This window comes from Manis javanica, chromosome 4 (assembly GCF_040802235.1).
Source record: "Manis javanica isolate MJ-LG chromosome 4, MJ_LKY, whole genome shotgun sequence".
NCBI lineage: Eukaryota > Metazoa > Chordata > Mammalia > Pholidota > Manidae > Manis > Manis javanica.
The window spans coordinates 64688350-64716146 of record NC_133159.1 but is presented as its reverse complement, the minus strand read 5'-3'; the positions used below and the strand labels follow the sequence as shown (position 1 = coordinate 64716146).

The following is a 27797-nucleotide window of genomic DNA, read 5'->3' as shown; positions in this document are numbered from 1 at the left end:
CTTAGGGTGATTAGACGTCCTTATTGCCTTTACAGTTGTTAGGTTCATGGTTACCAAAGGTTCAAGGGAAGCTTCTTTACTACCTAATAGTCTAACTTGACTTGCTTATTATGCTATTACAAACGCAATCTGAAGTTTCTTTTTTTCCCTTTATCTTCTTCCTGCACTCTTTATATATTAGGAGTCTGTCCTCTTTGTCTATCCCTTGAATGACTTTGTGCATAATTGATTTAGTTTTGCATTTGGTTCGTAATTAAATGGTGTACTTCCTTTTCCATCTAGAGCAGTCCCTCCATAATACACTGTAGAGATGGTTTGTGGGAAGTAAATTTCCTCAACTTTTGCTTATCTGGAAATTGTTTAATTCCTGCATCAAATTTAAATGATAATTTTGCCTGGTAGAGTATTCTTGGTTCAAGGCCCTTCTGTTTCATTGCATTAGATATATCATGCCAATCCCTTTTGGCCTGTAAGGTTTCTGCTGAGAAGTCTGATGATCCCTGATGGGTTTTCCTTTGTATGTGATTTTTTAAATCTCTCTGGCTCCTTTTAATACTCTGTCCTTGTCCTTGATATTTGCCATTTTAATTATTGTATGTTGTTGTCTTCCTATGGTCCCTTGTGTTGAGAGATCTGTTCACTTCCATGGCCCGAGAGACTATTTCCTTCCCCAAAGTGGGCCTGTTTACAGCAATTATTTTCTTCAAAGAGACTCTTCATCCCTTTTTCTCTCTCTTTTCTTCTAGTACCCCTATAATGTGAATATTGTTCTGTTTGTATTGGCTGCACAGTTCTCTTATTATTCTTTCATGCCTTGATATTTTTTTTCTCTCTGTGCTTCAGCTTCTTTGTATTTCTGTTCTCTAATTTCTATTTCATTTCTTCTCTATCTCATCTCATCTGCTTTTAAATCCCTCCATTGTATGTTTCATTTCAGATACTGTGTTTTTCAAAGTTTCTGTATCTTTCTTGGGGTCCTCCCTATGGTTCTGAGTATTTTTCTGTAGCCTCTGAGCATGTTTATGATTTTTATCTTGAAATCTTTATCAAGAAGATTGGTGAACTCAATTTCACTTAGCCCTCCTTCTGGTGTTTGAGGAATTTTGGTTTATACAGGATTCTTTTGTTGTTTCATATTTCTAATGATTAGTATGGAATAATAACTTTGTGTAGGTAGTGCCTTCAAGTGCCCAGAAGCTCTACTCTCTGGAGCTGTCCAGCCCCTGTAGTGATGGCAGGGGCTGCAGGCATGCAGCACTGGTGCGGTGCCTGCTGGGAGGAAAGGGCTCTTTCATGTGCTCCAGCTGTAGTGCCTGTCTCCATTGTCAAGGCCAGTGGGCTGAGTGGGCAGGGAGTAGCCTCTGTGCTACACTCCTGTAGATGCCATAGGCAAGGCTGCCCTCTGTGACTTGGCACAGTGTCGGGCACAGCAGGCAAGCGGACCAGTGCCAATCAGGAGGAAAGAGCTTTTATCTGCTTCCTAGCTGCAGTGCCTGCCTCTGCTGCCAGGGCCAGTGGGCCTAGTGCACAGGGAGGAACCTCATCATTACATCCTTGTAGCTGCGGTAAGTGGGCCCACCCTCCAGGTGGTATGGTGCAATGGCAGGGGCAGCAGGTTTGCAAACTGGTGCCTGTGGGAGGAAGGAGTGACAGGCCTCATATGGCAGCAGGTGGCATTGGTGCTGTGGTGCCAGCCAGGTTGATGGAGCACGTGAAGCTCCTGAAAGTTCCGAAGTTGCTGGGCTGAGTGTGCTGGGACAATTTTGTCCTCTTGTCTTTTCTCTTGAGCAGCAATCTCTGTATAGTCCTTGCCCCTTTAGCACCCCTCTTACTGTTGGGAAGCTTTTCAACATGCCTGAATTTCTTTGGTCCTGGAGCAGCTGGTTGTGAGTACTTGTTCTCCATGAGTGGCTGCAATCTCAGTCTCTCCAAGTATTCCGCCTTCTTTGCTTTCCAATCCCTCTAATCTCCAGAGCACCATGTAATGCGGGTTTCTGCTCCTGGAGCAGATATCCAGGGGTGGATGTTTAGCCGTCCTGGGCTTCTACTCCCTTTTCACTCCATTTCTCTTCCTCCTGCTGGTCAGCTGGGCTGGGGCAAGGGCTTGGGTCCCTCCAGATTGTGGCTTTGCTATTTTACCCTTTTCCGTGAGGTTTTCCCCAGATGTAGGCAGTCTTTTGTAGTCTTCTTTTGGGTCACTCTCCAGTATTGGTTGTATTTGCTGTATTTTTGTATGTTATATATGGTTTTGGGAGGAAATTTCTGCCTCACTTCTTATGCCACCATCTTGTTTAATCCCCAAGTGTTTTTCTATTTCAGCATCTCCATAGATACTGTTACCCATTTCTCAAACTTTTTTTCCCTTATGATTTATCCTCTGTATTTCCTCTCAGTTTGAGTAATGTCTTAATAATGTTTAATGAATGTTTCTTGTGCACCAGGGAAATGAAAGAGAGAGGCATTGCTATAAAATAGAGTGAAACAGGCAGAATAAATGAGTATTGTAAGTAGTAATTTTCAAACTCCTAGGGAGATAGTTTGAGGGAGGGTGGGCAAACTTACTGCCCTGGAGTCACTTTATCCTTGCCTTTAATTAAAGTAGCTTCATCCTTTTCTCCAGCATGTAATTTAGTTAAGAGTGCTTGTCTTAAAAAATAGTTTGAAAAACACCACATAGGCTCAGTGGTATGGTAAGAACTATGCATAGGGTTCCCTGGGAACACGTAGCTTCTTGGTGGAGGTGGTTGCATCTGATCTGTAACTGAAGGGCAAAATAAATGTTAGCTGAGCAAAGGAAAGGAGGTAAAGATGCTTGAGGCAGAGGTAGTAGTTTTAGTCTTTGGCTGTTCATCATATCCTTGGAACTCTTAAAAAACATATACCCCTATACTTTGTGATAATTCATCAAGCTGTTGCTTTATAACTAGAAAAGTTATAAAATAAGAAAAGTTAAAAATAAGATTAAAAATTTACCAAAAAATACATAAATTACAATTGGAGTGAATTACAGACCCATGGAATCTGAAATTCCTGTTTTTTAAGTGTCACAGATGTTCTAATACTTAGCCATGTTTGAAAACCTCTGTGATAGGAGATTGTAATTTAGATCAGGTTGGCTGCTGGGGAGAGTTTTAGAGTAGAATTAGATAGGGATTAGGATGCAATTTGTATCCTCATTAGGAGTCTGAGATTTGAACCTGTATTCCTGGGTGTTTTGTATTTTGGGTTCATTTTGGACTAGCTTTATTGAGGAACAATTAATTGCACAATAATTTAAAGTGGACAATTTGATAAGTTTTCATATATGTATACACTGTGCCACCATCACTACAATCAAAATAGTGAACATATACATTACCTCTCAAAGATTCCTCTTGCTTTTTTTGTAGGTAACCTCTCCTACTGTTGTTCCTTTCTCTCCCTACCCTGGCAACCACTTTAGCATAGATACAGTTGTACATTCTTGTCAAAAGACTTTTCTGAATTTCTATAGATGGTCTTATGGTATTCTTTTTTAGTCTGTTAATACAGAGTGAATTGCATTGAACCAGCTTTATATACATGTAAACCAGTCTTATATTTTGGGGATAAATATCATTTGGTCATTATGTATTACATTGTTGTAGTCCCTTTGTTAAAAATTTGTTTAGAATTTTGTATCTGTGTTCATGAGTATGGGTTTGTAGTTTTGTTTTCTTGTAATGTCTGTATCTGGTTTTGGTAGCAGAGTAATGCTGGCCTTATACAATGATTTGGAAAGTATTCCTTTTCAGTTTTCTTGTGAGTTTGAGTAGATTGTTATTTATTCTTAAATGTATATTACATAGTATAGTGAGAATTCACCAGTGAAGCCCCCTGGGCCTTGAGTATTTGTTGGTTTCTAACTATAACTTGAGTTTCTTTAGAGAGATTTAATGTTTCTATTTCTCTTCAGATGAACTTTGGGAATTGGTGATCTTTCAAGGAATTTGTCCATTTCATATCACCCTGAAAGAAACTAGCAATCACTTTCTACCACCCCTCCCTCTACCCCTTCTACCAGTCTCTGCAACCAGTATTCTTGTCTAAATTTGTCTTGTTTTGGACATTTCATATAAATGCAGTCATGCACTATATGACATTTTGTGACTGGCTTCTTTCACTTAGCACAATGTTTTTAAGTTCAGCCCTGTTGTAGCATGTGTCATCATCTTCTTTTTATGCCTGACTTGTGTTCCATTGTATACCACATATTGTTTACCATCCATTTATGGACATTTGGGTGTTTCCACATTTTGCCTGTTATGAATAATGTTGTTATGAACAATTGTGAACAGGTGTTTGTGTGAACATATGTTTCCTTTTTCTTGGGTATGTGTATCTAGAAGTGTAGAATTGTAGAAGTCTTATGGTAATTCTGTGTTTAACTTCCTAAGGAACTGCCGCACTGTTCCAAAGCAGCTGCTGCATTTTACATTCCCACCAGCAATGTGTAGGTACTGATTTCTCCACATCCTTGTTAACACTTGTTATGTCCATCTTTTTATTATGTTTATCCTAGTGGGTATGAAGCAGTATCTCATGGTTTGGATTTGTATTTCCCTCATGGCTAGTGATGTTGAGCATCTTTTGTGTGCTTATTGGTTATTTGTACGTCTTTGCAGAAACATCTGTTTAAGTCCTTTGCCCATTTTTAAGTTCGATTGTCTTTTTACTGTGTTGTAAAGGTTCTTTATAGACAGATGATCTACAAATATTTTCTCATTCTGTGGCTTGTCTTTTCATTATTTTGTTTAGAGTTCTAGAAGTACAGAAAGTTTTAATTTTGATGACTCTAGTTTATCTGTATTTTTCTTTGGTTGCTTGTTTTTTTATAAGTTTTTAAATTGCATAATACACACAACATAAATTGGCCATTTTAATAATCATTTTAAAGTGTGCAGTTTAGTGACATTGAGTACATTCACAGTGTTGGGCAACCATCACTATCAGAATTTTTTTCATTTTGTAAAACTATAGCTCTGTATCCATTAAATAATTAACTATTTATTTCCCCTTTCCCATATCTCTGGAAACCACCATTCTTTTTTTTACCTCGATGAATCTGACTATTCTAGGTACCCCATGTAAGTGTAATCATATGGTGCTCGTCCTTGGTTGCATGTGCTGTTTGTGTCATATGTAATAAACCATTGTCTAATCCAAGATGGCAGATTTATACCTCTATTTTCTTCTAAGAATGTTATAATTTTAGCTCCTACATATAGGTCTTTGATTCATTGTGATTTTTGTCTGTGATGTGAAATAGGGGGTGAAAGTTTCTTTTGTATGTGGATATCAGTTGCTTCAGCACCATTTGTTGGAAAGATTATTCTTTTGCCATTGATTTGTCTTGGTTCCCTTATTGGAATAATTATCCTTTAACTATAGAATCTGTAGAAATATCATTTCTTTCTTTCCTAATATTGGTAACTTGCATTTTTTTCTGGTTAGTCTAGCTAGAGATTTATCAGCTTTGTAGGTTTTTTTTTAAAGAACTACCTTTTGACTGCTTTTTTGTTTGTTTGTAAAATCATAAATTTACTATGTTTGAAAGAAATACAAAAGAAGAGAGGAAGTAAAAGCAAACCCTAAAAGACCACTGAATAAGTCGGACAAATGTCACCACTTGGCTTATATTATCTATTCATGCAGCAGCAGTATTATCACTCCACCAGGACACAGTCAAATTCATCTTCATTTTCAAAAAGGGATCCAATTATTTCAAAAGCCTTTGAAACAGAGGGTTTCTTTTATTAAAGATTGCCTTCTGTTAAGCAACACTGGTACCCCTTGTTTGCAGAAGATAATACGGTGGTTTAAAAACTGGTTGTAAAGGAATGTGCCTCAAAAAACAGTAAGGAAATCAATAGTGGATATAGTCTTTTAAAAAGGTTAATGGATTAAATCTGCTACTGTTATTGACACTCAATTAATACAATGCCCTGTAATTTTAGCTTTCAGTAGTAAAGGTGTATTGCTTACAGATTTAACCTAAAAACAAAAGACTAGAGGTGAAAGGAAAAAGACAAGGAAAGAAAAAAAAAGACTTTTGCTCAAGTCATTTGGCCAGGTAAACTTTAGGAATCCAAAGAGGTCAAGGCTAGGCTGCTCTTAGTCCCAGTTTCAACTAATAATATAGAGTGTGTACACTAGAGGCTGTAAACATCTTTTCCTTCTATAACAATAGCACTCCTTGGGCTCTGTTATAAATCTTCTAGAAGAGGAATAAAGCCACTTACAAAAACTTTGCAACTATAAACAACAAAACTTGTGACATACAGAAAGACCCAATACCAAGACAGTCCACAGGGAAGGTAGTGCAATAAATAGTCATATGGCATTTTCCACACAGGAAAAAAATCTTTGAAGCAGATGCCTAGCGAGAAGAAAATACTCAACCTCAAATTGTTTGGATCCCATTTTATAATGTTTACACAAATAATATTTATACAGTGAAGAAAGCAAAATAGGAAGGTGTGTTTGATCAGTTCTCTTTGAATTCTTACAGTTTGGAGGTTACAGTAAAAATATCTCTGAAAAAATAAGCAGAGCCCAAACAGAGGAGGCATGACACCAAATACTCTCTGGAAGGTCATTATGCAGTTATTTTTTATAGTTTTATTTGGAAAACTGATAATGTTACTTCTGTATGTTCAAAATAAACTGCTCAAATAAACTGTTACATGAGATGGGCCTCAAACTGTATTTTGGCTAGTATTATATGATACTACACCAGGCTGTATAATATGCCAACCATTATGCTTACCGTGAACTAGCTTTAATTTGAATTGTAATAGACTTTCTAATAAGTTCTTCTTGGCTAGGAGAGAAATCAGTGAGCTTAAATAGATGGAAGTTTCAAGCTTTTGGGTCACTAATTTACTAATATTATTAAGAGTGGACCTAATGAAAGGATGAAAATTTATCTTCCCACTAAAACACTAACCAGATATTTAATATATTTTGGTGACCTGTCTTCTTTGCTTGAATTATTAGTAGGTATCATTTGGTGAATTATAGATAAAAATTTACCTACACTATTTCAATTTACTTCTCTCACTGGTTTCCATTTGCTTCAAATGCTAAAACTATCTTAAAAAGCAGCGACTGATTTTTTTGAATGGAGGAATCTAAGACAGAAACAATGATGACTTCTACTGCAGTTATGTTAAGAGTTCGTTAAGAGTTTCAGTCAGAGGCTACACTTCTATATATAGACTATTCACCAACTTTGAACACTATTCTTATTCTGTGCAAGCATCCATTAATGTTTAGAGCTGAAAATATCAAACACATCTTCCAGTGTAGCACTCTCTTTGGCAAAATTGTGATGTCAGGCTCTGACTTCCAGCTGCATATCTCCACAGAAATGGTTAACCTATAATATATCTTAGCTTATTTATAAAAACAAACAATAATAATAATAATAAATCCACAGGGTTCTCATCCACAATATTTTCTTAAAAGCACATACACTGTTAAAAGCACTTATTTCTGAAGTGAAATAAACAAATTAAGGAATTTAAAAAAATGGCAGAACAAAAGAAAGATGTGCAAGGTCTATATAGTAATACTGCTGGCTGAGCAGATGGTATCTTTCATGTACCCAGTGTGGCTTCAGCTTGGGAGGTCAGTAGTTGAAAAACTGAAAAACATCCTTCAGCTCAGGCAACATTTTGCCCTCCAGCCATGTCACTTTCCATAAAACCAGAAATAATGGTATTTCTAACTGCTGTATGAAGAATATTTCACTTCTTAATATCCTTTCCAAACAGAAAACTAAATTTAAAAAACTCAGCACTCAGAAAAATCTGTTCTAATTTCCTTTGGATAGATTTTTGGCTAATTGTTCTGTGGGGCAGTATTTTCTATTTCAGTTTTATGGATTCAAGAATGAAATACTTAGTGATAAAAAAAGTATACAATTCTCTAAGAATGCTAATGTGAGAAATTTTACAGGAGACTCAACGAAATAAAAGTCTGTTAGAACGTATCGATCAAAAGGCATTTCTTACTCTGGGCCACTGCTAAAATTTATGATGCCTCTTGAGTTTGTGACATCCAACACACAGCATTTGTTCAAGTGACATTGTTAATACTCTAAGGCACTTAACCTTCAAACTTTTCTTCCTTTTTGTAATTCAACATTTTGGAAATTAAAATGAATTATTGCATAGAAGAGCTCTCTCAAAACTGCTTGGTCAACTAATGACAAAATACAGTTTTGCAGTGGGGACCTACAGTGAGTTTTCAGAGAAATGTTGTAATAAATAAGGGTTATGTAAGAAGGAAAGTTTTGATACTTAAAATTCCAAGAATGTCAATCTTTCACTTTTTTCCCTTCTAAAATTATTTTGTATGCCTTATAATAAAATACATACATTATATGGAATCTCTTTAAACAAATGTGATCCTGAACCTCATGTTGAGTAAAAGTAATAGAAATAATAATAATAATAAAAAACTGGCATCATGCATATTAAACACTGTAAAAGACAATATCCTTACAGAACTATCAATAGATCACTTTGCTGACAAGTATCATTTGTGACTGGTAGAAGGGATAATCCAATTAACTTGAAAATTTTAATTACTGTACAATCTTCTCAAAACTTGTTCGATTTTTCCTATGTTTTTTCTGTTTTGAGGGTCATTGATTCCTGTTCTTTATTAAATTTCCATTCTTCTTTGTATATAGTTACACCTTTTTTCTAGCTTGAGGTAGAAGCTGACATCAGTGAGTTGAGACTTTCTTCTTTGCTAATACATGTTTACTGCTACAAATTTCCCTGTAAGTACTGCTTTTGTTGGCATCCCACAGATTTTAATGTTATGTTTTTATTTTCATTTAGTTCTGTTTTCGAATTTCCTTTTTATTTATTCTTTGACTCATGGACTGTTTTAGAAGCATGTTATTCATTTTGAGATACTTGGAGATTTTTGAGATATATTTTTATTACTGACTTTCAGTTTAATTCCATTGTGGTCATGATTTATATGATTTGAATCCTTTAAAATTTATTGATTCCTATTCTTTCCACATAATTTTTAAACTGTTTTTTGACATTTACATTTGAAGAGCTACATTAAAGTGATTATTGGTAGAGTTAAGTTTAAATCTACTACCTGGCTATTGGTTTTTATTTCTTCTGTATATTTGTTCACTTTTCCCTCTTCTGCCTTCTTTTCAATTGACTTTTTTCATGATTTTATTTTCTTTGTTGGCTTATTAACTGTCATGTGGTTTTTTGTTTGTTTGTTTGAAGTGGTTGCATTAGGGCTCCTAGTATACATCTTTCATTTATCAGAGTGTATCTTAAAGTGATACTGTGCCACTTCACATACAGTATAAGAATCTTACAACATTGTATTTCCCCCCTCCCCTGCTTTTGTGCTGTTATTACATTTTACTTCCCTGTATGTTACAAACTTAAGAATATATTGGTATATTTTTTGTTTTGAATAATCAATTATCTTTTTTAAAAAAATTGGAGTATAGTTGATATATATATATATATATATATATATATATATATATATAGTCAGTTATCTTTTAAAGGGATTTAAAAACAAAGAGGGAAAGTCTTTAATATTTATCCTCTTTTACCATTTCTTGTGCTTTTCATTCCTTTGGGTGGATCCAGACTTCCATCTAGTATCTTTTTCTTTACGCCTAAAGAACTTGAACATTTCTCATTATGCATGTCTGTTGGTGATGGATTCTTTTAACATTTGTAATTTGAAATCATCTTTATTTCCCCTTATTTTTGGAAAGATATTTTCTCTCATTGCTAAAGTCTTTCTCAGTAGTTTCTTTCAGTACCTTAAAGATCAGCCTCACTGTCTTGTGTCTTGTGTTGTTTTCTGTGTGTAGTTGGCTCTCTATCATATTTTTCTTCTGTGTATGTAATATGTCATTTCTCTCTATCTGCTTTTAAGATAATCATTACTAGTTTAAAGCAATTTGCTTATGATGTGACTTACTGTAGTTTTGTTCATATTTCTTGTGCATGGCTTTATTTAGTTTCTTCGATCTACAGGTTTATAATTACCATCAGATTTGAAAGGTTGGTGGCTGTCGTTTTTTCAGACAGTTTTTTCTACTTGTTTTGGCGGTTTGGTTACCCATGTACTAGGCTGTTTGATGTCCCACAGCTCATTTTGCTTTCTTTTTCAGTCTTGTTTCTCTCTGTATTATTTTGTATAGTTTCTATTGCTGTGTCTTCATGTTCATTGACATTTTCTTTGCAGTATTTAATCTGGTGTTAATCCCAACCAACATTAAAACATTAAAAGAAAAATGTTTAATGTCTTCACCTAGCATGTTTAATGTTTCCATCGACCTTTTTGAACATAGGAAATACAATTTTAATAAATGATTTAATGTTCTTTGTATAGTAAATCTGTCATGTATGAATATTTTTCTGTTGATTGATTTTTCTCATGATAAATAGTATTTTCCTCCTTTGTGTGTCTTGATTTTTGCTTGGATGCTTGTCATTGTAAATTTTATTGTGTTTGGTGCTGGCATTTTTGTATTCCTGTAAATACTCGAGCTCTGTTATGGGACACCTAGGTTCCTTGGAAATGACTTTCTTTTTTTGAGTCTTTCTTTTAATCTTTGTTAGGTTTAATCTTTATTAAGACTGGATCAATCTGTAGAGCTCAATTTGCCTCACTACTGAGGCAGTGCCCTTCTGAGCACTGTACTTGATATCCTATGATTACCAAGTTTTTCTACTCCAGCTACTAGGATACAGACTATTTCTGGCCCTTTGTGAACCATGGACAGTGTTGTAACTAGAGCATGTGAGCCTTGATTGTTAAAATGTCAGGAAGTTTGTAAGCTGGTTTAATTCTTAATTAAATTATACAAACTTATAATTAAGTCAATTATATTAAGAATAAAGGTGATAAATGCTCAAAGCCCATTACCTCCTAATTATATTATTACATATTTCTGTTTTTGTGCTCAATGGTAATTTACATCTATTGTATCTCTACCATTGAAATACTATATAATGTTTAATGTTGCTACCATGTATCTCTTCCTAACTTTGCACTCAGTGATATCTCTTGACAGCTTGAAATTAGCCATGGGTGAGAGTAGACACACCACAGACCTTGGTAACTATGTAAACCAGGGAGTACAATCCACTAACTGTCCCCAGTTGTTATGCATTTTTATTTATTTTCCAACATACACTTGGGTGTGGGTTTCATTCCCTGTACTCCTTATGGGTATTTTTCCAGGCCTTAGGTACACTATATACACTGATCAATATATATTCAGCTCAATACTTGAAAGTGATCTCTGCAAATCTTCTGCGGTTCTTATTTGATCCCTCTGTAGCTCCCTCCTCTCTGGTGCAATTTTATACCAGATGGGGACCCTAGCTACATTGTATTCCTTACTCCGTCTTTTTAACTTGGGAAGGCTGGTAAGTTTTGCCTGAGATCACCCTTCCTCCTCTGCTAGAATCTCTTCAAGCAGTAAGCTGGGGCAATTAAAGGCTTTGCTGCTTTTCTGTATTGTCTGGCTTTCAATGTCTGAAAAAGATTTTCATATACTTTGTCCAGTATTTTAGGTTTCAAGTGGGACCATAAATCTTACTCGTGTGCCTTTGTCTTTGCCAGAAAGCACAAGTCCCTTGGAAGGGTTTTTAGATAGGAGAGTAACATAAGTGTGCATTGTAAATCATTTTGTAGACATGCATTTATAAGGACAAGATAAAGTAGGAACCAAATATAAGACAGATTGGTTAGTTCAAATGAGAGATAAGGTTGGTCATGGATGATGGATGATACCAGAGAGGTAGAGAACTATTAGAAAAATATGTAGGGGGAAGAATCTAGTGCAGAGTTTCTAAAAGGATGGCTCATGATCCATTCAAATCTATATCATGTAGTATTTGGGGAAAAATTGAGATTCTGTGCCCTGTCCCAAGTTCATAGAAACTGAATTTCTAAGGATGAGGTTTAGGAATTTGCATCTTAAATACCTACGGTGAGGCTTATGAACTAAAGTTTCAGAAGAAGCTGATGTAGCTTTTTTTAAAGTATGATCTTCACCTTTGTTGGGGTGGGGAGGGAACTACTACATTGGAATGACCTGAAGTATGTAATTTAAAAGATGATTTATGCATGCATGTCCAGGTCTGCTGAATCTGAGTTTCTGCTGTGGTTGGGTCCAGGAATTTCTTAGGCACACTAATGTTTGAAAGCTAATAAGCTAAAATACTTAACAGACATAATTGCTTCTGAACTTCATAGGGACCCTGAGAGGTGGTAAGCAGGTATTCTGTCTCTTAGATAGGAAGTGTAGCACAGAAGCACAGAGTTATTTGTGCACAGTCATACAATTATTATACTTACTATTGATTGTAGGAAATCATACTTCTTTCTCCTTCCATCAAGTCTGATTCTTTTTCTGCTACCTTTCTGTGTACTGGAAATAGGCTTAGCTCTAAAATCTGTAGAAGGCATTCAAAGCATTGAACCTGTGGTTAATTACAAACAATTTAGGGAGCCAGTAAAGTGTAGTCTTACTTAGGCATACTTTGTACCAAATAAAAATTCAGTTCAGCTGTCTATAGCAAGTAACTGTGATAAACTTAATTGTCTAGCAGAGATGTTTCTGTCTGACTGTTAATACTTTTTACAACTGACTTTGAATGTCTCTCTGTTTCTTTTAAAATCATTTAAAGACATTGTATAGTGCACATATTTAATATTTTCACTGATAACAGTTGAATTGGGTACTAAATATGAGTCCATTGTATAACCTTTGTTTTGATTTTTTTACCCCCAAGGTCTTAGAAAAGAAAAAAATTTCAGTGATGTAATTTATATTGCATTTAGCTTAATTTCACTGTTTTACTTTTAGAGTAAATTGTGTAGCTTATAACTTTGCTGTGTCAGTTGAACTGATGATAATATTTTCTGGTGAGATTTTCTGTAGTCTTTTGAAGTGATTTCATATGTGCCATGAATCCAAGATCCTGTAATCTGTTTAACACAGTAGTACCAGTGTTACACGGCAAATAGTAAGAAAAGTAATTCTTTTCAGTCAAGATTAGTTTTTGGATTTGCTTTTGGAATTCTTGAATATTCAATGAATTTTATTAGTATGTGAAAACAAGCAAAGCTCTGTGTTAAGGAATAAATAAGGCTTAGAAATGGGACTTAAATGATTTGTTTTTAATTTTTTGTGCTTTTTAAAGACAAAATAGCTAAGTTTTTTAAACTTCTGGAAGTGTTACTGTAGTTGAGTAATTGAAATAAAAAATTTATTTGAATTATTGTAGCTTGTCATAATTCAAAGTACTTCATCTGCTCCAGAAAGCATATAGCATTTGTGCAGAGTGCTTAAAATAAAATGTAGTGAATGAAGTGAACACAATGTAGGGAAATATAAGAGTTTTAGCTAATTTAATTACTTGCTTGTTATAAGAGAATTTATAGCAACTTTAAAATTTAGGAATGCTTTGATTTGTGTTACTATTTTATGGCATTTAAAGTCTCTTAACATTTGTAAACAAACATGAAAAATTGTTTTTAAGTATTTGAGGATATCAGCATTTCTTAATCACTATTTACTCTTTGTTTTTTTCCCCAATTTTTTTATGAGATATAATTGAAATAACATTACTTCTGTTGCTAATGAAACTTTTCACTGAAAAGATTTGACAGTTATAATAGCTGGTTTTGTCCACAAAATGGGCTTAAGGCTATCAGCATTTTCTGTGTAGACTTTTACTCTTCATTATATAAAAATTTGGAATGGCACACTATGGTGAATCATTTTAGAATGCCATTCATAGCATTCTTTCTTTGATATATATGAATGAGTTTTTTGGTAACTCATTTTTTTCCACTAATAAACTGGCTAAATTAGGCTTAGTTTTATATAATGATTTTCATCATCATTGTAAGTACATTGATGTGTTTTTCATACTTGCAATCCATAACCAACTCTATGTTTTTAAGAAGATTACTTAGGAATGTTTATATAGCTACATCTTGATTTATTTCTTTATTTTGCCATGTTTATTTTCTCTTTACGTCCAAAATAACATTGACAAATTAGTCACAGAGGGATAATCTAAACAAGGCTAAAGTATTACTTTAAAAGACAGGTCGTTTTAAAGTCACATGTAAAGGAAAGTCATGATCATTTTTACTCTATTCATACGTAGTACAGATTTATTCCCTAATATAATCCTAAAACATAAAAAAGTACTTTTCAATTAATGTCTGAGCAATTAGAGACTTCCGGAAAGTGAAGTATATTTGTATTGGTATTCAGAAAAGGAATTTAAAGAGCTCTTGGATTTTTAAGAACTTTAATTTAGAATTAAATTTTGAAAAACTTATGTGGGTACTCTGAGAAGCATTTTTAAGAATGTTAGCAAATCATCTTAGTGTGTTGAAGATGATACACATTTTGTAGCTAAATACAACCAATTATTCATGAAATTTATTAGAAAATGCAGTGTACTGTGTGTGTAGAAGTATTTTACTTTTTTCCACAGATCTTTAAACAGTACCACCTCCATAGTGACTATATTGTTGTTTCCCTTCACAGATACCAAGTTGTGCTAGTACATCCATATAAATAATTAATACCTGAAGTCTCAATGTAACATGGACATTAACAGTGATGACAGATAAATGCAGATGCTTGGGAATCAAATACTTGGTGAAACACTTTTAAAAAGGTAAGAAAAAAATGTAATCTTAATTAAAGCCTAGCAGGCTTTAGTTAGTAGAAGTAATTAACTGAAGTTTCTTTTTCAGTGTATCAGGTTTTTAAGAAACACATATGCATGATCCTGTCTATCTTTATACTGGTAGAACTCAGCTGTAAGTATCAATTCTTCTGTGAAAATAACAATTTTAGATAACCTTGCTGGGTAAATATCATAATGGATGATGTTCCTATTCCTGCAGTGGACCCAACCCAAGTAGGGTAGGAAGGTGGCTGACTGGAACTTGATAGAGTGCTACAATGGTCTTGTCCATGTATGTTCAGAGACACATCTTCAATTAATGGATCCTCTTTGCCTCTGATGATTGCCACCACCACCACCACACACTATAGAATGTAATGTTTTCCCATGTTTGTGAAAGCTTTCAGGGTTAGGTACAAAGGAATTGGCAGCTGGAGTCTTTCTTATAAGAAGAATGAATTTTCAAGTCAGGGGTTTCTTTTTGTAGGATCAGGTTTCACTGCACCCTCATGATTGATAATTTAGAATACTTTGTAATGTAGTAAATGATTTTATTTAGATGATTTTCCTACTTTGTGCTTCTCAAGAATTTGCAAGGCATATTTGGAAGGGGTTGCTTCTATAGATACTAGTTTTATATGTTTATAATAAAGTGATAATTTAAATAAAAATTGCTGTTCTTTTCCCTGGTGTTCCTCCTTGTTTCTAAATGGGCACTCATAATAACCACTTAGCTAGATTCTCTGAAAAGGATATCATAATACATTATTATAAAGTAAAATTATAATCAATCAGACTGTCCCAAGAAATGAAATTATTAGGTTAAAATAGCTGGCTAATTGGGTGCTAAAACCAGAAAATCCTTTTTGATCTTGTCTTTGTTGAAAATCCATATGCCAAAACTAACAGTAATTTCTCTCTGTAATAGAGTCTTGCATCACTTTAATAGCCATCAAGGTTATCATGTAGATATAGAGAACTTGGTTGATTCTTTGGTGTGCATAAACTAAGTTATTTTTCTTATTCAACCCCTAGTTTTACATACTTATAGGCCAAAATTTGGAAAGCCCTATAGAATAAGAGTAAGAGATTATAAATTTCTGTATGAGAGATCTTATCAGGGGCAGTATGCGGGTCACCTCGAATATTTCTTTAGACTCTAGAATGGAACAAAATCACATTTTGATTCAAACTAATATTGAGTTGTTTTAAGGATTTAGTGTATTTCAAGCTCTTTTTGGTTTGCTTTTGTTGGTTTCTAAAAATCCTTTTCCGCTTTCTTAGTATTTCTGAAGTTAGAGTTACCAAGAAGTACCAAAGATGTTCCTATGAACAGATATTCTATTACCTGTTATCCTCTTATTATAGAAGGCATGAATCTATTAGCACAGGTTAATTTGCTTCTTTAATTTTTTTATTATTTTATTTTAAAGAAAGGATTTTACGAGGTTCTAGTATTCTCCATGGCTGAAGCTGAGAGTCTGAAACCCTGATGCTTAAGCTCAATTCTAGATCATAGCTTCAACTCCTTCAGGATTTAAGGAAAAGAGATAATGTTTCCACAATGATAGATCTTTGGTTGTACAGGTAAGTTATTTAGTTTGGCAGTAGTGAAGACAATTATAGTTTTTTGGCCTTTTTTTTTTTTTTTTGAGGTCATGGGTGACTTGTTATTTTTCTGTACTTCTCTGCATGGAAAATTGTGTAGTCTGCCTTGCAGTTTATAGGAGTATGAAGTTACAAGGGAATGGATTAGAGATGAAATATTTTCCCACTCTTTTCCCAACAGGGTGATAAATGAAGTGACTGAGTACACTGGAATGAAATCTCTAGAGCATTACACCTATCCTTGACATCCTAGGTATTTTGATTCAAGGGAAATTATGAAGTTTCTTGACTTCTCTTTTTCCCCAGTTGTCTTCTTAAGTATGCATATAAGCAGACTTCTTAAGTATGTCTTCTTAAGTAAGCTCTGTCTCTGCCTGCTTTGCTCTCTTTCTCCATCTCTCTCTCAATCTCAATGGGGAAGAAAGAAGAGATCCCTTTGTACAAGACAGTACATAACAGAGTTCACAGTTTCAAAGAGGCAAATATTAAGAACCTTAAGTTGAATTGTCTAAGTGGGTCCTTAGATTTCACTCTCGTACTTTTAACCTTACAGTTGTAATTGCTTGCTGAAGAAATATGTCTTAAAAGAATTGTATGCAAGGATAGTCTCAACCATTATTGAACAGTTCATGTTATGTTCTAGACAAAGAGAAAAAGAATCATAATGGTAACAATTCCCAATTGCTCTTGCTCTTTTTGCCTTTCACTTTGGTTTGTCTACATGGTATCATAATCAGTTCCTAAAAATTGTTCACTTAATAAAACTAAATATTGTGATAATAAGTATAAGCTAGAACATTAATGTTAATGGAGGATTGGAAGTCCTTCAGTTCTCTAAATAAACCATACTACTTTGATCACTTTAGTAGGAGCAAAAGGTTACAGGTATTATCTTTGGAATACCTTTTAGAGATTTTTGTCTCTTACGTAAAGGTGATAGGTGGAGTCATGTTTCATTAGGTTCCATTTTAGTTTAATGTTTATTATTCCTTTCAAGTTCTTATTGATGCAGTTCTGCAGATAGAATCACAGAGGCTGGAATTATGACCTGAAACATAGATTAATTATACTGTTTCAGAGAATGTTTCAAAATGCTATACTTAGATTTGAAGTAAGATTAGATTGAGATTTGGGGGAGGGTAGTTCAGCAGCAGATTACATACGTGAGATGTGGAATTATAGGTAGGATTTGGAGCTTAATGTGAATGGACAGGCTGAAATTTGGTTGACTGTCCTCAGATAAGCCCTCCAATATGATGAAAACTTAAAAGAGGAAGGGAGTATGTTTAATTCCAGTGATTTATCATATTCTCTTCCCGCTATTCTAGAAAGTGCCATATTTCATTAGTTGGTGGGTAACATATAGGAAAAACTCCTTCTAGTCACTACATTGGGTTTTGCCATATGGATATGTTAATGGTTCCCTTTAATTCGAAAACTACGGAGTGATTGATTTTCCAGTTCCAGTTGGGTTTTGGCTAAGGTTTTCACCTTGTGCCTCCTATTTAGTTAACTAGCAAAGGTATTATCTGGGATACTTCATTTGTAAATAAGCTCTTTTCTGTTCCCTTAGCCACTTACTTTTTGGCTGGAATATAATTTTGTGTTTCAAACCTCTTAACTGAATTTCTTCAGTTAACTCTATACTGTGTAACTAAAATGAGGAAAACAACTTCTTGAGACTTGTTGAGATAATCAGGATATTGTTAGTCCCTTTTTTGTAATTGAATTTTGCACTTAGTTTATCAGATAACTACAGAAACTATTTCATTTACATATGCCTATCCCGAATAGAAGAGGTGAAGAAAAAGATTGTAACAGAAGAAAAATTTATCAGAGGGAAGCGTTAAAATTTCATTTAATTCTAATCTTCAGAATTTGAACCAATTCATACCTTAAGTGCATGCAGTGTTACTTTCAGGCAAGAGATTGAGTCCTCTTTGGTACTTACTTAGCCAAAGGGATCATGATTTCATTTATAATTTTTTTATTATTAGGATCAAATAAGGAATTAAAGGATATTTGCAAATAGGTCTGATTTAGTTTGAAACTTGATGACTATATTATTTTAATAGAATTCTTTCTGGATGCAGTGATCTAAGTGCTTCTCAAACCCTAATATGCATATAGATCACCTTGGAATCTGATTAATTGGTAGGTCTCCAGCAGGGCCTGATATTCATCTCTAACAGGCTTCCTTCCAGGAGATGACCATGATGCTGGTTCTCAGGCCACACTTTGAGTTGCAAGACGTTGGAGGTACCAAAAAGGTCCTTGTTAAATATGGCCCTGCAGCACAGGATTTGAGAACTGTAAAAGTTGGGGTTCATTGTAGTTGTTGAATGGAATAAAAATATTTTTAAGAAGCAAAAGAAACAAAGGTTTAATTCTTCATATTGATCAGTTTTTTGTTCCCTGGAATGTTGAAATGAAATAGGCTTTCATTATAGACAGTGTTTTATGATGTTATATGTGTGTGTGTGTGTTCTTTGTAACTAGAGCTGAGCCAAAATAACAGGTTTATTTCATTAATAATGATGGGGCAGAGAGTTTGTTGTCATTCAGATATTGGTATAGAAAGAAAAGAAGGGTTAGGAATGTCTGTTACTGAAATTTTGAGGTTTAATTGGCATTACATTTTAAAAGGTGGAGATTTTTTTTGTGTGTATATTTATAAAATATTACTATTGCCAGTATTACTTTTGAACTGTATGTTATGAATATAATCAAGTATATGTTAAAGATTTATGCATTAGATTTTGTAAGTAAACTTTATGAATTAGCTTCTTATGTTTTCTTTGTATATATACATAGGTATTTAATATTTAAAAATCAGTAACCTCCAAATTTGAGATCTTCACATTTGGGTATATGAACAAATAAATTGATCTTAAATTTTTTAGTTTGTGCTCTTTTAAAACATCATTTGAAGTTTAACTTAAATCTTTTGTAATTAGAAGTGGATATTTATGGAACATTTAGTGTTTATTACCTGTGGATAAAAATAGACTGTAATCTTCATCACAAGATTTTAACAAAAGAATTACATATTGAGTCCCTTTAATTAATCCCCAAATAATTAAAGTTTATTATGTGAAATGTATTTCTAAGTTATGATCTGTGTCCCATATTTACGGTTCACATGATTGCTCTGGGATTCTCTGGAAGAGATTATCGTGCTTTAATCCTAGGGTGGTTTTTGTCTTGTGAGATTTTTAAAAAATTGTTAATTAAAAACTAAAAGTATGCCCTACTCTGAAACAAAACTAAATTCAACCAACTTAAATATTTTAGAGAAAATTTTCTCAATTCGTTTGTCAGCAGGAACAGGAAGATAATTTCCTTTAATGTTTCCTTTTTGTGTGTAGCACCATGTTGCTGTGGCTTCTATATAGTTCTTCTTGACCTTTCTGCTGTTATGATTGTTCTAGCTGTGGCAAAGGAGGTCTTGTATTTGATTTGCAGGGAGAGGGGTAGAATGGCATTTGGCGGTTACAGGAGAAGGAGGCTGTGTGAAGGATGGCAAAAGGGAGGGTTGTGTGAAACTGTACTTAACAAACCTTATTGGCCTCTTCTCTATCTACCCTTCACCCCATTCAAAGTTAGGCAGTGAAGTGGCAAAGTATCTTATGAAAGCTCAACTGAAGAGCAGCAGAAGAATGGAGACTTGAAATGTTAACTAGCTCCTTTATTCTGCTTCATGGGAGAGTCTTTGGAAAATGTCACTAAACCACTCAGTTTATCCAAATGGATCAGTCAAGGCATTTTTCAATTTCCCTTGCATTTCTGTCTTAGAAACACCAAGCATCCGCACCAGACAACCTGCTCATCTTCCAAGGCATTAAGACAGTGGCATACACATACACAAAGGAGTTCAAAGAAGGAAAGGATGGGGTTATATGTGTACTCCTGATACCTTAAATGTAATATTTCTTTTGGGGGCTTTCCCCTTTCTCTTCTACCTTATCATACTTCCTTTCACTTGCTAATTTATGGCTCTACTTCCTAGAGAGTAGGGAGGCTTGACTTTGCTCTGTTTTGCTTTTAGCCAGTTCAAACTAGGATTGTGATTTCTGTCCATCTGCTTAATTACAAAAAATTAAGCACCGAAAATGTTTTGGAAGCTAAATAGGTTGACATGAAACTCATCTTAGTAAGAGTGAGTTAAAAAGAACAGAGCTGGCCTTTTTACCTCCCATGAATAAGTTGAGAAAACATGAGAGATGGCTGAGAGAGAGTTTTGTGATAGCTGCTATGTAAATTCAAGATTGTATTTTAATAATCAGAGTGAAATCCTTTCTTTGAGAGAGATCTTCTCTAGGCCCTTTGTACCTATGTATCTAAGAAGCAGATGCACAGGTGAGGCAGGTTAAAATCATGGTCTTTAGAGCCTTCCCTGTCACTCACTAGTGTGGTTTTGGACAGACTACATCAACTGTATGCACCTCAGTCTCCTCATTTGTAAAGTAGATATGATAATAGCACCTATCTTAGTTGTTGTGAAACTTAAGTGAGTGTTTGTAAAGTATATAGAAAAATTCCTGAAACATATTAAGGGCCATATGATTGTTAGCTGTTAATACCATTTTGGAAGTGTTAATACAATAAATTATATCACATAATTTATTAATATTGGCTATACTTGGATTAAAAGTTATAGCTTTATACTTCTGTTTTAGATATATTAACGATTACCTTTTTCTCATTATTTTGTTTACGTTTTTGAAGGTTCCCCAATGAGTGGATCATGATGACCGTATTGTAGGGACTTGCCATAGTATGGCTGCTTCCCGATCTACTCGTGTTACAAGATCAACAGTGGGGTTAAACGGCTTGGATGAATCTTTTTGTGGTAGAACTTTAAGGAATCGTAGCATTGCTCACCCTGAAGAAATCTCTTCTCATTCTCAAGTTCGATCAAGATCACCAAAGAAGAGACCAGAGCCTGTGCAAATTCAGAAAGGAAATAATGGAAGAACTACTGATATAAAACAGCAAAGTACTCGAGAATCATGGGTAAGCCCTAGGAAAAGAGGACTTCCTTCTTCAGAAAAAGATAACATAGAAAGGCAGGCTGTAGAAAATTGTGAGAGAAGGCAAACAGAACCTGTTTCACCAGTTTTAAAAAGAATTAAGCGTTGTCTTAGATCTGAAGCACCAAACAGTTCAGAAGAAGATTCACCTATAAAATCAGACAAGGAGTCAGTAGAACCAAGGAACACAGTAGTGGACAATGATGCAGATTTTCAAGGGACTAAACGAGCTTGTCGATGTCTTATACTGGATGATTGTGAGAAAAGGGAAATTAAAAAGGTGAATGTCAGTGAGGAAGGGCTACTTAATTCTGCAGTAGTTGAAGAAGTCACAGGCTATTTGGCTGTCAATGGTGTTGATGACCGTAATTCAGCTGTTATAAACTGTGATGACTGTCAGCCTGATGGGAACACTAAACAAAATAGCACTGGTTCCTATGTGTTACAGGAAAAATCAGTAGCTGAAAATGGGGATTCGGATACCCACACTTCAATGTTCCTTGATAGTAGGAAGGAGGACAGTTACATAGACCATAACGTGCCTTGCACAAATTCAGAAGTGCAGGTCAAGTTGGAGGACCACAAAATAGTAACTGCCTGCCTGCCTGTGGAACATGTTAATCAGCTGACTGCTGAGCCAGCTACAGGCCCCTTTTCTGAAATTCAGTCATCTTTAAGGGATTCTGAGGAGGAAGTAGATGTGGTGGGAGATAGCAGTGCCTCAAAAGAGCAGTGTAATGAAAACACCAGTAACGCCCTGGACACAAGTCTTGAGAATATGCCAATCTCTGGAGAACACGAACCATCTTCTGTTCTAGACTGTGTTTCAACTCAAATGATGTCTTTATCAGAACCTCAAGAACATCGTTATACTCTGAGAACTTCACCACGAAGGGCAGCCACTACCAGAGGTAGTCCCACTAAAAACAGTTCTCCTTGCAGAGAAAATGGACAATTTGAGGAGAATAATCTTAGTCCTAATGAAACAAATACAACTGTTAGCGATAATATAAGTGTGTCTCCTACAAATCTTCATGAAATTTCTCAGAATGAAAAAGGGATATGTTGTGACTCTGAAAATTATGGGAGTGAAAGACTAAATAAGCCATCCTCAGAGGCAACACTCAATGTTGGACATTTGCCACCTGCCAAAGAGAGTGCCAATCCGCACATTACAGAAGAGGAAGATGATGATCCTGATGTTTATTACTTTGAATCAGATCATGTGGCACTGAAACACAACAAAGAGTATGTGTAAATATGGTAACCATGAATTCTGCTTTGTTTATTATTCCCCAAGTTTTCAGTATTCATAAATGTCTATTCATAGTAGTTTTATTACAGCTAAAATTAATGCTTTAGCTGAAATTTCAGGTTTAAAATAATGATTTTCTCAACTCTTAAAAAAAAAAAAACTCCAAAAAAACAAAGACTTTACCACTCAACTTTATTACTCTTTTCAATGTCAATATGGTTTTCTAGTTTTTAATATTTCACATGTCTCAATTAGAAAAGACATGTGGAAACATGGTTGATCGTTTGTATTTTTGTTTACTAATAAGTTTTATAGCATTTGAGTTAATTTGTGAAATGGAAATATCTTTAGTTATAGCAGTATGCTTTGATTTACAGTTGTAGAGCTCTATGCAGTGTTTGTGCCTTCCACTTAGTGGAGAACAATAAGTGCTTAGACATCATCCAGATAAAGGCAATCTGACAGCCTATAAATCTATTTTATTTGATTTATATATATAAATTTCTTCTAAAACATTGGAAAATTAAAGGCTTTAAGCATCACCTTTTACTTTTGTGATTTAGAGAAGCAGATACTACTGTTAATACTATGACATGTATGTTGTAATTTAGCATATTATCAATAATTACTCTGCTCTACAGTTTACATAAAGCATTTGAGATAGCCTTTTACTGATTCTAAATTGTAAGGGGAAACAGTATGTTAAGTAATATCAGTTTTCAACCTTTGTGATAAAAGGACTTTTTGAAATACAGAATTCAATGCCAAGTTTATCACACTTTTGCTTATCTCCTTGAAGGCATTTTGGGCAGTAACACAAATGAATTGGAGCTAACTCTGTCTAAACAATTCTGAAAGGAACCGTTAACAAACAGTGCTTATCATAAATACCGTATCAAGACAGTAAAAGACAAGACATATATATATAAGTTAGTCCTAGAGACTAGGCTTTTGAGTTAATATCACAATCGGATTATATAGGTAAAAATAGTGTTTTGAGGAACCTTTGTAATGTTCCTGTTGTAACAGTTGCCAGATCCTGGTGTGTAGAAGATCAAAGTATCAAAATCTGGTTGTGGAACATTATGATTTTTTGCCATACATTATTGACAGTTCACATTTGTATATATGATGGTGGCCTTTTTAGCATAGGTCTTTTTCTCTGACAATTCTCTTTGTAAAGAGTACTATAATATTGTATAATACTGTATTTAAGCCATCTTATCTGAAAATTTTAGTCATTTATTTTGTGGAACTGTTAGCATTTTCATGTACTTGAAATGTTTAAAGTCCAGTTTGAGATGGAAAACACCTCATAAATGACATTTTTTCAATTTGAGATAAGTTGAGTTCTTACCACTAGTATTGTGTATCAGTTTTTAAAAGTACAGTTGTTTATCTTCAGGTGTAAGGAAGCAGACCATATGTCTTGGGGAAATACCAAAAACTCAAGAAATGTACATTTTTATAAAATGATACTCTATTTTTTGCTTTTTATTGTTTCTTTGGCAAAAGAAATGTTCTCTTAAGGCTTAGCTATTATTGATGATGGAAAATATTTTCCCATTAATTCATTATGTTGATTCTTTGTAAGAGCTTTCCTGATGGATGATTCAAAGGATGATGTTTCTATAAAACAATTGTCTAAAGATAGTGGTCATAACATTTAAAGAATGATGTTCTGTGTTCATTTTGGAGAATGAGGACAATATAGTTTCATGGGTTTTTTATGATGCATAGAGTCTTTTGGAATTTGAGTGGTGCTTGCTTTTTAGGACAGTGTTAACAGATTAGTGCCTCAGTGGATAACTTTGGGCAAAAAAAAATCACTCCTTACTGTTTTTCCCTTAAACTTTTGTTGATAGCACCTTTTGACAGCTCAATTTTAACTTTTTTCCCCCCAGAGGAAGGAAGTTGGGAGAAATGAGATGGAGAGAGCAAGCTTAATTAGCATCTTGGTTAGAAATTATCTATGGAAAATTGAGAGACGATGTGTGATCATGTTAGATATAATCTCTTTCAGTAAAGTCCCCATTCCTGTGCTTTTTGTCTAGAGCCAAGAGATGGTTGGATATAATGTTGGCTCTTTTTACCCAAATTGTCATCATGACACCCATCTAGTGCTTTCAAGTCTCGAGTAAATTTCTGGCAGTTTGAAGATACTGTTACGAGGCACTTGGGGTAAAGAAAAAAAAGACACTTGGGGTAAATGGATTATTACCCTCCTGCACACACAGATGTACGTACACACCCTATCAAATGTTTTTTCTCTACCTTATTCTTCTCATGCCGGAAAATTTCTCCAGGTAATTGCCTTTTGAAGTTGAAAATTGGGCATTGCCCAGGCCACACATGAATATCTATCTCTACCAGTAGGGAATGAGTACTTTCCATGGCCAGATTAAAAAATATGTTAATTGATAGAAAATGATAAGCATGGCATAGTTTTCTTTGTCTGAAGCTAGGAAGACATAGCTCTACTTTATTCCATTTGCAACTCTCCTGTAAATTAACATCTATTATTTAACCAGCATCCTCCTACCAGCATTCATCTTATAATTTATCTGTCTTGTTTGCAAGTCTATCACATATAGGGTCATCTGATCACTTGTTAATGTTTAAGAAGATACTGTGTGTAGACCTGATGCATGGTAATTAGCCACAGGTCAAGGAGATGAGTCTGCTGATGTTCTGGGTGTTTACCCTGTTGACTCTCTAGATGCCATCCCTCTTCTCCAGTACTGAAAACCTATTATGTGCTTTTTATATGCTTGTTTGTCCAAATGGAGAAGGCCACTGTGAGCAAGAGTCTGAAGACTATATTTCTCTCTGGCAAGGTCAAGCTATAGATTATTTAACTAGATGTGCCTTCTCAAAGATTAGGGGGTGGGAAATCAAACTACACTTTATCTCAAAACTCTGACCCTTGAGGTTCTGTTAAAGTGGTAGGTGGTAATACCTGGTGACTCCCTTCTTGGCCAAAATAGCTGGATGGTCTGAGATCATGTACTTAATTATGGATTGTGCTTTCTGTTTGAATTAACCTTTTGTTGATTTTGAATTAAAAGCCCTGAACCTGACCTCTAAAATTTGTAGGTCTGACTCTAGGGAGAGCGGGTGTGGAAGATTTTAGGTCCTGGGTTTTAATGTCAGAGCTTTACTTCCAGTCCACAAGACAATTGCTGAAAAATCAGTTTTTCAGTGAAACTGATTTGGTTAGTGATCTTTGAATTCTCAATGTACAAGCATACTTCAGTAAATTTATATTTGAAGGGCCTTGAATAGCTTCATTTAAGGATGTTGTAACCTTTAATGTACAGAGGGTGAAAAGCCAGAGTTAGGGTCTCTAGATTCTTGGGGTCTTGCAAAAGATGAACTTACTGATAACACTGCTAATGTTTATACAAATTTTCAAGTTCTAGATAATGAAGGTGTAAGAGTAAGATAGTTGTTGCTCATCTAAGAGTATCGCTCTTGTGCTCTCTAGTAAGAATCTGATTTTTAAACCATAATAATTAATATTTACAAGAATTGTAGTTTCAAACTTGGTGTTCTGAAAATAGTAATGTGCTAAATGATAGTGATATGTCTTTGTTACACCATGCTTATGATAAATCATTTGATAACTTCATCCGGTTCAGAAGCTGCAGAGAGAAAATCAGTTCTTGAAGATTGACTTCCTGTGACACTACTATTTACTGTTTGTTAAAATAATTTCTTTTCAAGGGACTGAGAAACTCCAAAACTAGGTTTGGATTTTGGGTAGAAAGCACTAAAAGAGTCATCCTGTCCTGGATAAAATAATTTGACATTTGTACTGTGCTTCATAATTTACAAAGCAATTTCATCTAGTTTCTCACTTGACACCCATAACAACTTGGAAGTAGATAGCAGAGGTGGTACTTTATGGTCCCCATTTCCTAACTCATAATGAAGGTTTTTAAGTTATTAAAGTATTATGATGAACTGCTGGTAGAAATGGGATGAGAACTCCTGTCTTCTAATTCATAGACAGAACTAAACTTTGTTACCTCATCCAGTAAGGACTTAACTCCAGGGACTTTTGAGTGCCTAGGTTAAGAACTTTCATGGAGCAGATCTTGGGTACATAGCTTTGAAAATTTTTTCACCCAAGTTTAAGCTCTGGAATTGTGATCATGATTATCTGGTTTTATCTGTCAGAATCAGCATTTTAGGTAAGTAACTTGTTCTGTTTATTGAATGAAACATTGTTTTTTTAAAATTAAGGTATCATTTATATACAGTCTCATTAAGGTTTCATATGAAAAACATTGTGGTTACTACATTCACCCATATTATCAAGTCCCCCCAATATCCCATTGAAGTCACTGTCCATCAGTGTAGTAAGATGCCACAGAGTCACTACTTCTCTGTGCTACACTGTCTTCCCCCGTGACCCCCCACACACCATGTGCACCAATCATAATACCCCTCAATTCCTTTCTCCCTCACTCCCCACACACCCTTCCCCACCCCTCCCCCCTTTGGTAACTACTAGTCTGTTCTTGGAGTCTGTGAGTCTGCTGCTGTTTTGTTCCTTCAGTTTTGCTTCATTGTTACACACCACAAATGATGGAAATCATTTGGTACTTGTCCTTCTCCGCCTAGCTTATTTCACTGAACATAATATCCTCTAGCTCCATCCATGTTATTGCAAATGGTAGGATATGGTTTCTTCTCATGGCTGAATAATATTCCATTGTGTATATGTACCACATCTGCTGATGGCCACACAGGTTGCTTCCATTTGTTGGCTATTGTAAATAGTGCTGCAATAAGCACAGCACTATTGATGATGTCCTTTCCTGTACAGAAGCTTTTTAGTTTGATGTAATCCCATGTGTTCATTTTTGCTTTTGTTTCCCTTGACTGAGGAGATGTGTTCAGGAAAAAGTTGTTTATATTCAAGAGATTTTTGCCTATGTTTTCTTCTAAGAGTTTTATGGTTTCATTAGTTACATTCAGGTCTTTGATCCATTTCAAGTTTACTTTTGTGTATGGAGTTAAGACAGTAATCCAGTTTCATTCTCTTACATGTAGCTGTCCAGTTTTGCCAACACCAGCTGTTGAAGAGGCTGTCATTTCCCCATTGTATGTCTACGACTCCTTTATCGTATATTAATTGAT

The 27797-nt window shown here is 34.8% G+C and overlaps 1 protein-coding gene across 11 annotated transcripts in view; it reads left to right on the top strand.

Moving 5' to 3' along the window:
- The window catches only part of ZZZ3 (zinc finger ZZ-type containing 3), a 122757-nt gene that overhangs the window by 44461 nt on the left and 50499 nt on the right, over nt 1-27797 (top strand). For 4 of the 11 annotated variants that reach the window (XM_017679653.3, XM_017679645.3, XM_017679629.3 and 1 more), the window contains exons 1-2: nt 14609-14741; nt 21090-22642. In XM_017679653.3, the coding sequence (XP_017535142.1) occupies nt 21141-22642 (1502 nt within the window). In that variant the 5' untranslated portion in view covers nt 14609-14741; nt 21090-21140. Of the gene's footprint in view, nt 1-14606; nt 14742-14820; nt 14887-16186; nt 16341-21089; nt 22643-27797 lie in introns of those variants that run through there. The other 7 variants (XM_037024287.2, XM_073234158.1, XM_073234159.1 and 4 more) reach the window with 5 other exon arrangements.